Raw genomic sequence first — 10,767 nt, forward strand, 5'->3', positions numbered from 1 at the left:
TGATACAAATATTGTGAACTCAAACGTCTCCCTCTCTAGCATTTACGTACAATGATGACAAAGGTGCGCGTTTGGTAATGACTGCTACATGAGTCATTCGTTTAAAAAAAAAAAAAAAAAGAAAAAAAAAAAAAAAAAGCCATTCATTTCAACAAAGCCCATAAATTTATCAACTTTACTGTAATGTCAAAATAAAATCAACAACAAACTGAAGTCATTTTCAATAAACTTTATTTTTGTCCCATTTTTCCCCCAAAATACGTTACAAAAAAAGTGATCGGAATTGAACGTTTACTTGTGTCAAGACCGGAACATTTGCACAATAAATAAAAAACTATGTATAAATAAAAAATAAATAAACACGACATTATGTGCCAAAAAAATAAAGACTCTTTTGAATTGGCAGATGGCTTTCACAATGTTGAGTTTTCTGAAAACACATGTACATAATACTTGCATTCCAGGTCACAGTTTTTAGGATACAACTCTGGGTCAAGAAAGCAATGTAAACCGATCAGGATTACAGTACAGTACGACAGAGTACAAGGTTTTCTTTTTTTTTTTTTTTTTTTTCCCTTAGTAGATATTATTGGAATATATACTTCTAACAGTTGTTCTAAAAGCTTATACCAGGTAGTGAGAGTGTAGTGCTATTGGACTTACTTTTAAACTTGGTACAAAGTCCAAAAGTAAATCCCACCTCTAAAACCCATCTCAATCTTGTTTGTAGCCAGCTTGACATTCACAAAGGGCTGTTATTGCACTAAACGGGCATCCCTCAGAAAGGCACTTTTACCCCCCTTTCCCCCACCCCATTATCCAACCAACAGTTCAGCTTCCCAGCACGTGTGGAGCGCACATTCACCTACTGTATGTGAATTTTAAAAAAAGTTGAATCTATTTTTTTCTTTTTTAAAAACAAACGGAAAAGTTGAAATGCTTTTTGGTATCTAGTTAAAAGCAAATAAAAAAAAGCTAACAAGTGGTAAAAGGCTTCGTACGCCTGATGAATTTACAGAAGGAAAAAAAAAAGAAAGTGCAAAATTGTGTTTACTCCTGCAGCCCCAGTAGTTTCTTATGCACCACATCAGTGAAATTTGGTTGCAATTTAAAAAACAAAAAAAGATGTTGGAGCAGAAGAAGCAATGACTCCCAAACTTAAGCATCACCATCATCAAATAAGGCCAGGCATATTTGTGCGTGTGAGGTCAAGATTGTAGTGTGATCCTGTAGCTGGCTCTTTTTTCTATTTTTTTAAAAAATTTGAAAAAACAAGTGTACACCATGGTACCACAAAAAAAAGACCATTAACCAATTGAGGGTTTAGGGGGGGGGGTCTTTCTCGCTAGTCAAACCATACCTCTTCACAAAGCTTCTTTGCTGAAAGATCAGTTGGAGCGCAAGAGAACGGTGTAAAAGACCTTGCTGCTAAAATACTTTTGGAAATCTGCTGCAAGATTATCTCCATTCTGAGCAAAAGGGACAATTTTAGTGTTGAGAAATGTTTAATAAACCATGCCTGGGTGATGGGCTATCAGGGGAGGCTGAAAGCTGTAGGGTTGGTGGATTTGAAAGGCCCAAGACAAGAAGCAGTGCATTTGAGTGAGGGAGGATAACTGGGTGGTTTGGTTTTTTTTGTCTTTTTTTAGTTTTTTTAGGAATCTGCCGATGAGGGATCCATCATTTCAGGCCATGTATGAGTCTTTTATTTTAGGTATCAATACTTTCCAGGTGGATACCTTTGAGGCTTAAGCTGGATAGGCACAACCCCTTGAGGCAGATGCTGCTTTGGGCAACTCCCTGACTGCTTGACATTTATCAAAATCAGTCAGTTTGATAAATCAGCTGCCTAGGCACTAAGCCAGACAAGAATATTGCTCAGAGAAGTTGAGCATCCTTTTCATCCGTCACGCATATGAACACATTGCCTTGCTTGGCTATGCCTTGAGAAACTGTATCAACCAGTCAGGTTGCCTCTAAGGCATCTGTCACTCGGGCAGCCTGGGAGGCACTGAGCTGCGCTCTCAGGCATCAGTGTGGTGCTGGAGAAGCTGGACCACATATCTAAGGCGGTGTCGTAGCTCAGATGTGCAGCCCATTTCATTCAGCATGCTGAGGAGGTACGTGCACGAGGCACGTTCCCGACTGATATAGGTAAGCAGGTAGGCGTCGTCAGAAGACTTGCACAGGATGATTTTGGTGTGGTCTGTGTAGAAGTTAACCTAAAAAGAAAAAAGGAGAATTATAATTCAGCTGCTTTGAAAAAGTAGTTGGGTAGACTCAGTGTCCCATGACTGGTTTTATTAATTTAATTATCCAAACCTGTAGAGTGCCATTGTTGAAGAGCATGACAAGAGCATGGTCAGTCTTCACCCACTGGAGGAGCAGAGGAGGAGGAGCTGAGACATGTTCCTCACAATGCAGATCTCCACCCTGAGGAGGACAGAAATTATTTAGTTTCATTTGCATGAGGTCAGGTTAAATAATCTCTTTAAGTGCCCTTCAACAGGTTTATAAAGGCACAAATCCTTACAGTTGTCATTAAATGCAAGTCGATCACTCCAAGTAATGGCTGAAAACTAATAAGTGCTTTTCCTACCTCCATTAGGTTCTCCTCCATGTAGTTAGCCATTAGTTCGACTATTTGTTTCTGGTTGCGCAGCTGCTCAGGTAGAGAGTTTGCAGGGAAGCTGAAGTGTTTGTTGTTGGTCAAGCAGTAGTGGACTGTCCTGTTTGGAAGAAGGGGGAAGAAAAAAAAAAGTTAAAAAAAAAAACATTGGAAAATGAACTTTGACATCTTTTCCATTTACACCATTGAGCCTAGTCACTAAGCAACTGACAATAAGCTCTAAGCACTGCGTAAATGTTGACATGACATCTTAATCGGTTGATTTTAAAGTACTTACTTGCGCTGGTCACAAAGACTGAGATGTGTTCCCTCATTGAAGAGCACGCCTACGTTTTGGTTCGAGAGCTGGTAGCCAAAGCCATACTTGTTGGAGTAGTCAACCCATTTAGTCACCCACAGGAAGGACTGCGGACTGGACAGGCAGGGTGGATTCCTATTGGCTGAAGAGAAAAAAAAAAGAAAAAAAAAAAATTATGAGGATTAGTGTAATCATCTTAATTCAATAAATCAAAAGATTAAAAAAAATGAATATGAATGTGAAGAAACACTATGTTCAAATAAGCAAAATGACTCCGCAGATATTCTGAGGATTCAAGGAAAAAAAAAAAAAATCCAGCTAGTTAAATTTAGTGATTCTGCTGCATTTTGTAATCTCAGCAAACAGCAGAAGAAGGACATTTTATTCCTCTTTGGTCCACTCAAGTAATCCCACAGGGACAACAACAATAATGGCTGAGCTACAATCTTATGCATAAACCTACCTGCAGGCATGGTGGCCAGGCAGTTCGTGAGAACTTTCAGCGCAGAGTCAGCGACAGCTGCAGGGGTCAGCACATCCTCACATGCTGAAGGGAAAAACCAACCAAAACAAGCAAAAATTAGAAACCCTGATTGCAATCAGCCACCACAACAAACACCAAATGTGTGTTCATAAATAACAGAACTGAAACTTACGTTCAGTGCTGCTGGCCATGGTGCCCTTAAAGGACCTGGAAATGGACTTCCTGGATTCCTCCTCAGCAGGAGTCTGCTCCAGAGGCACAGAGCTCACCAGCTGACCGGTGGGAGACTGCACCTGAGCAACAACGAAACATGTGATTAGCACATGATGAGAAAGAACAACAAAGTGAAAGCGCAGTGGGTCACATGCCCGAAAGGGTAACCAGAGATAAAGGGAATGAGCTCCTTTAATCCTTGCATGCACACTTTTGCTGTGTCAGCACTGACGCTCATTTATCCAGTTTCTGCAACGTCTTAGACTGAATGCAGTGCATCTCGTTACCACTGCAGGGTGGGGAAACTACTTTCAGCTGCACAGTTTCCCTTTGTGCACGTTGCAAGCATGCTGCAAGCCTGACACGTAGTTTCTAATGTCACGCTACCACAAGAGCTGCGCGAGTAGGTTTGTTTTTTCCCGCCGCAAACTAACAAACATGAAAACAAGCTAAAATGAGCACTATTTTCAGAGTGCAGTTGTAAAAATCTATATTCATCTGCGCTTATTAACGACAATCTGGTTCCTCAGGACAGGCTTCTTAAGACGGACAAAGGAAGATTCATGCATGACAGCAAACACTGTAGCTCCTTTTTGGCTCTATAAATAAACTGGACGAGCCTGATTGGGGATCGGCCAACTGAGCATCCTGCAATTGTGGCATATACTCTCGGTTCTGTTCAGTCTTTTTAAAACAAATACGTCATGGCCTATTCTATAGGAAAGTCGTTACTGAGCAGAGAACAATTTTCCCCCCTAAGTGTGCAGTAACAGCTTCTTCAGATTCTTCTGATAACAAAGTACCCAAACACCCAGATGAGCTTACTAGAGTTTCTTATCAAGTTTCAAAAGCTACCACCAACAGACACTTCTGGTCTGAACTAGTTTTTTTTGTCACATCTCTTACTAAATTATTCTGAGGAAAAACAATTAAAAAATAAAAAAATAAAAATGTCTCTTTAAAAACTAAGACATTTTTTCCACCCCATTTCTTTAACAGTTCCTTTTTCTAGGGCACTTTTACTATTTAAATGAGCATGCTAATGGAAAGCAATTCTCAACTGTAATGGAGGCTGTACGCTATTAAAATATGCATTTTGTGTTTTCTCCAAGCCTATGCACACAGTTCACACAATGAACTGTGTGCATAACTAACTGGCTGAAATTACCCAAATTAAGGTAAACCAGGTCAAAAGTTTCTCACAGAGGAAAGAGAAAAAAAAAAAGAAAAAAAAAAAAGTACCTCATTGGGTCCCACTGTTTTGTAGCTGATCTGCCGGTTGATGGAACATTTAACGATGCCCGACACCAGCTTGGAAATATCCTTGTCCTCTTTGTCCTCGCATGGAATTTTTTCCACTGTGAAAACACGACACACTGTAGTCACAACAAATATGTTTAAAGGCAGGACTGTTTAAATACATACAGCAGCTCTTGGATATTCTTCAAACTAAGTCTGAAAAACAAAACCCCCCCAATCACTCTTGCTGCTTGCTCACCTTTTGCTTTCTTCTTTCCAAATAGGCTTTTGGCCATTTTAGTGAAGAATTTCTTGGCAGGGCTGGGAGGGTGTAGCTCTGGCACCATTGTACAGCTGCTGGGAGGAAGTTTGTCAGGAGTGAAACCCTGAGAAAGAGGCAAAGGTGATGCATTAAAAAAAGAAAAAAAAAAAAAATAGTGAGAAAGAGTGAGGAGGACGGCGCGTGCCCACTCTGTTCTCAGTTGAGATAACAGATCAAGCACTGACATTTTCACACTCCTTCACCTCGACATAAAAATGTCACACTGAATGAAAGTGTTTCGTAACACCGGCAAAAGAATTCCTGAGGGTCAACATACTTTGAAGAACTCGTGGTTGAGGATCTGATCCAGCGTGAGTCTGTCACTGGGATTCTTCTGTAGGATGCCTGAGATGAGTTTCTGAGCAGCAGGGGAAAGCGTGGAGGGAAGGTTGTAGCGAACTTCTTTAATACACTTGTACGTCTCTTTCAAGTCGAGTGTCTCAAAAGGAGGGTTTCCACACATCAGTGTGTACCTGTGAGAGAGTAATCAAGACAACAGTGAGTCAGCTCAAAAACAAAAGTGAGTGATTTAGAGAGAAAAAAAAAAAAAAAAGTCCCCATTTTCCCGACTGACACCAAGGTCAAAATCCCCCCCAACACAGACACACTGACTATGAAACCAGAATAGTTCTTATAATCATCTTAACGTAAAAAGACTCACATGACACATCCGAGGGACCACACGTCAGACTCTGTGCCGTGGCCCTGTCTGTTGAGCACCTCAGGAGCCAAGTAATTAGGAGTCCCGCAGATTGTTCTAAGAAAAAAAAAAACCAAGAACCATATATGGGTAAGATGTAATGCTTCAAACATTTAAAACTGGTTTGGTTTCAACATCAGGCATACAGGTAATGTTTGAAACATGTTCTCTGTCACTCTCAGTCTTCTGGTATTCCACAGGAAGCTGTCTAACAGGAATTGAAACTGTGCTCTAAGCGGTACTTTCAACTGTCAGTTGGAAACCGGTTTAGTTAGGTACTTGCAGGAGGAAAGTTGTGGGAGGAAGATTATGCTTAGTAACTGATGTAATGGTTTGGGTTGAGTGTGCTTGTGCTAAAATAGAGCATTAAAAGTCAGATTTTTGAAAGATAAAACTGAGATGGGGCTAAAAATACTCAAAAAGAAGGAAAAAAAAGGTAATATGGAGAGACCTTAGAGAGCTTTGTTTCATTATAAGAATCATTACAACAGTATGATCTATGGCCCCTATTAAGCTCATTTGTATCCTTCAAGAGATAAACATTTGAAGTAATTAGCTTACTTTTTTCTTTGTTCAACTGTCTCCAGCTTGGCAGCGAGGCCAAAGTCTCCCAGCCGCAACTCCATGTTCTCATTGATGAAAAAGTTCCCTGAAAGAGACAAAAGCATTTGTCCGGTCAGCATTCCACAGATGACACGCATGCTCGTCCAAAGTCACAGATTCCTGGGATGCTTTGTGTGTGTGTTAAGCCACATTTTCAGTCACATACCTAGTTTGAGATCCCTGTGCAGGATTCCTCTGCTGTGGAGGTACTTGAGGCCGGATATGATCTGTCTGAGGTAATAGCGCACTTCAGGCTCTGTGAGTGTGTGTCTCGCCTTCCAAATGTGTGCCAGGGACTGCAGAGAGAACAATGAGCGAACCGTCAACCCTGCATCAGTGAGTGGGACTGTACAAACACTGATAGCATGTATGCATCCCTGCAGCTGCATAAAAGAAATCTATTTTTTTACATTCACTAGGAAAACAGTAAAAATCTGCCAAGACCCATTTTAAATACAGTGTGCGTGGCAGAACTGTAGGGTAATACAAGGAAAACTGTTAGTGCAAGCAGAACACGAAGCAGCGCAGACTGTTCTAGAGTTCTGAAGTCTCACCTTCCGACTGCACAGCTCGAGGAAGATGTAGATGTTTTCTTGGTCCTCGAAATAGTGGGAGAATTTCACCACATGCTTGTGTGACAGCGTTCTGTGCAGCTCGATCTCGTTCGTAATCTGTCAACATATGACAACTCATCAATCTGTGAAGACGTTTCAATGTCTCAAAAGAAAAAACAACAACCCAGACGTGGATTTCCAGTTATGCAAGACATGGGAGACAAAGATTGGTGATCATGTACCTTGTCTCTCTGGTGTGGTTTGGACACCCTGCTCTGTGGGATCACCTTCACTGCATACATTTTGTTGTTGGACAGGTCTGTCATCTCATAGCATCGAGCAAAGCCGCCCTTTGGGGGGGAACAAACAGAATGATCAATTTACACAAGCAGCAGGTTTAAAACCCACACACTCAGTCTCAAGGCAAGTCTGACCTGAGGATCAGTAGCGATGCAGTCAAAACAATTTCAGGAAAAATAATCGAGATAAGATTAAAGACATAAAAATGATTGTCATGACCATAAAACGATCCATCTGATGCCTCAGGCATCTTTTATTGGCTTGGATGCGCAGATATGATGAAAAACATCATCCCGCAGATGCGTTTACTGCCGCTTATACAGACATTTGTTTTTTCCCCTTCTCTCCAGGATGCGATCAAGACTACACATGCTCGGGTACATGAAGGATGAGGCAGCCTGAGCTGCTGCATTCATTAACCGTGAAACTGGCGGAGACGTTTCTAGCTCTGCGGCAGGCAGAGGAAGGAAAAAAAAAAAAAAAAAAAAAAAAAAAAACTGGCTGCAGCACATCGATACGACCAGCAACACGTTGATAAACTCGCTTCCATTGACACTGTGTCAAAAAGCGATGCTGATGCATCATCGTGAGGGGCAGAAATTACGGTGTGGTCAGACAAGCGTGTCTTTGGTTTCACGGCCGGCCATTAAAATACGCGAGGGGGCTGTAAACGTTCATCATCGGTGAAGATTTTTTTATTTTATTTATTTTTTTATGCCTAAGCATGTGTGCGCACCGGAGCTGGGCACACCTTGCGTCTGATTCATTCAGCACTGACGAGAACAGCAAGGAGGAGGAGGACAGGGGGGGAATATTGGTCACATCCACCACGAGGTCATTCTCTATTCCCGCATCACATCACAAGCACACCTGGAACATGGCTCGTAGTGATTTTAAACAGAAAGAGAAAACGAAAAAGGAAAGGGGGAAAAAAAATCAGCCCCAAACTGCGGCTAATTAATTCAGATTCTAGATCCATCTGCCTCCTCAGTCAAAACCGACGCAGCGACGCACAGACACATGGAAAAGGAGAAAAGGGGCGAAGAAAAATGTATGAAATGCGCGTACCTTTCCCAAAAGCTTCCCTTTAATGTAGGACCTCCCCGTCTTGAGATCCGTCACAACCTGAGCCAGCTCCGGTTTGGGTTGGTCGTGTTTATTCCTGCTGTTTTTCGCCGGGGCAGAAGTCTGTTGGGGTCCACCACGCTCCGGAGCAGGCTTAAATAAATCCGCATTCATGGTGTGGCACGAAATCCGCTGAGCCGCGGTGAAACAGCCGGTACTCATTTATCACAGCGGAATAAACGATCGACTCGTACGTGTCTCCGTCTCGCTTAAATATTTCTTATTTTTTCCGTAAAAGTGCCAAGTGCGTCTTCACGGTACGTCCGTGCCTCTCAATTGTATCCAACTGGTGTGGAGGAAAACGCGAACCCTGGCTATATAGAGGCCCCGACGTCACGGAGTCGTGGGCGGGCAGGAGGTGGTGCACTGGCGAAGAAACTCCAGATGATTTGCTCAGACAGAAACTCAATCAAAAATTGATGTGGATTTTTTGAGAGGAAATATGAATGAAAGAGCTGATAAAAAAGAGTCGCCTGGGTTTGGCTCAAGTCTCTGAGAGCTGCTGGGAGGCCAGTGACCAGTGTTTTAACCTTTTATATACAAAAAGCCACTTTATGAAAAGAGGTAAGTAAACCTGTAAGGAGAGAAGAAAATTCTTGTGATTCTGGGGAATTTCTTATAATTTTTTTTTTAAAGTTTTTAGACTTTTGTTATTTAAAGGAGACTTTTTTAAGAAGAACAAGACTTAAACGGAGGAAAAATCTTTTACTGGGAAATTATTTCATTAGATATAAGATAGGGCTGGAACATATCATTTCCATTCTGCACATGAGTGCATGGATCAGTTGTTAGCTCTCCACAGATTATATAATATTTGACTGATTCTTACAAAGAAACAAAAGTGTTGTTCTACTGAAAAAAAAAATTTTAAAAAAAATTCCACAACTTTCAAGGCTTCTACAGTAAAATCCTGGCTTAGATTTCCCCTGTGTGCAGTCCCCCCCTGAGAAAGTCCTGAATACGGCTGCCACCTGGTGGTCAAAACGTGAAGCTCTCAAGCTCAGGCTGTGAGGACTTAAATGTACAGTATAAATGATTTATGAAAAATATTTCTCTAGTGACACAGTAGTGGTATATTATGAAGCTAATGTGCTTTTTTATTCTTTAAAAAAAGTAAAAGAGACTAAAGAAAAGAAAAGCCTGCTCTAACAGCATTTGCACTCGGCTTTGCAAAGTGGCCTTCATCCTTAGTATTGGGCAGTTTTGTCCAGTGTTGACTGTTCAAATACAGTAATAAAGAGCTGAAATAAAAAGTGGGACTACCATTAATTCCACTTCTGGACCATACCTGTTGGTGAGCCCTCTTTGGTGAAGGCCTGATGCCTGATAGAGAGGTCATCTTCTGTTTGGTGCTCTTTGTTTTGACCATGGTGGGCCTCAAGGACAGCCCAGCAGCTTCTTCATAATGTTGATACTGTGCATCTCTATCTGGAGTGTAGATGAGACACATGAGGGAGTAATGAAACTCTGTGACACGGTGGTTAGCACTGTTGCCGCACAGCAAGAAGGTCCTGAGTTCAATTCCACCTTCAGGCTGGGGTCTTTCTGTGTGGAGTTTGCGTGGGTTCCCTCCGGGTACTCCGGCTTCCTCCCACCGTCCAAAGACATGTAGCTTGTGGGGATAGGTTAATTGATTAATCCAAAATTGCCCATTGCGAGTGAATGTGAGCGCGAATGGTTGTCTGTCTCTATGTGTTAGCCCTGCGACAGACTGGCGACCTGTACAGGGTGTACCCTGCCTCTCGCCCTATAACAGCTGGGATAGGCTCTGGCGACCCCTGAAAAGGATAAGCGAATGGATGGATGGATGACCATGCTTACGGTAATATCACCACACCTTGCTAGTAATGGCTTGGACCCCTTTTGCCTTCATAATGGTCTTAATTCTTCATGGCACAGATTCAACAAGGTGCTGGAAACATTCTTCAGATATAAACCTCCTGATCCACCAGATCCCAAGGGTGCTTTAGACTGTGGATTCCATTGGAGATATGGTGCATTATCCTGTAGGAATCAGCCCTTGGAAGATGTGTTCACTGTGGTCATAAAAGGATGGACAATAGGAGGCAGGGGTTTTCCAATCTTCTGTTGTCCAGTTTTGGTGAGTCGGTGTGAGCTGTAGCTACACCTTCCTGCTCTTAGTGAAAAGGAGCAACAGTAAGTGTGGTCTTCTGCTGCTGCTTCAAAGATGGCCATTCGCATATGCTTTTCTGCCTCAATTATGATTTTTTAAAATTATGGTCTCCCCATCAGCTCAAACACCATACCATGTCAAAAGTCCCTTTCTTCCCTGTTCTGAT

General features: G+C 42.0%; 1 protein-coding gene across 1 annotated transcript; it reads right to left on the minus strand.

Moving 5' to 3' along the window:
- Positions 1-214: 214 nt before the first annotated feature.
- Positions 215-8,768, minus strand: plk3 (polo-like kinase 3 (Drosophila)). Its single transcript, XM_005476285.4, has 15 exons — positions 8,411-8,768; positions 7,285-7,392; positions 7,043-7,159; positions 6,655-6,784; positions 6,447-6,534; positions 5,847-5,942; positions 5,463-5,658; positions 5,123-5,249; positions 4,867-4,982; positions 3,584-3,704; positions 3,391-3,474; positions 2,907-3,069; positions 2,600-2,729; positions 2,323-2,433; positions 215-2,222 (listed from the first exon to the last, which is right to left on the minus strand). The coding sequence occupies exons 1-15, from the start codon at positions 8,627-8,629 to the stop codon at positions 2,025-2,027; spliced, it is 2,004 nt and encodes a 667-aa protein (XP_005476342.1). The 5' UTR covers positions 8,630-8,768; the 3' UTR covers positions 215-2,024.
- Between the last annotated feature and the right edge of the window lie 1,999 nt (positions 8,769-10,767).

Source organism: Oreochromis niloticus, linkage group LG18, assembly GCF_001858045.2.
Source record: "Oreochromis niloticus isolate F11D_XX linkage group LG18, O_niloticus_UMD_NMBU, whole genome shotgun sequence".
Classification (NCBI taxonomy): domain Eukaryota; kingdom Metazoa; phylum Chordata; class Actinopteri; order Cichliformes; family Cichlidae; genus Oreochromis; species Oreochromis niloticus.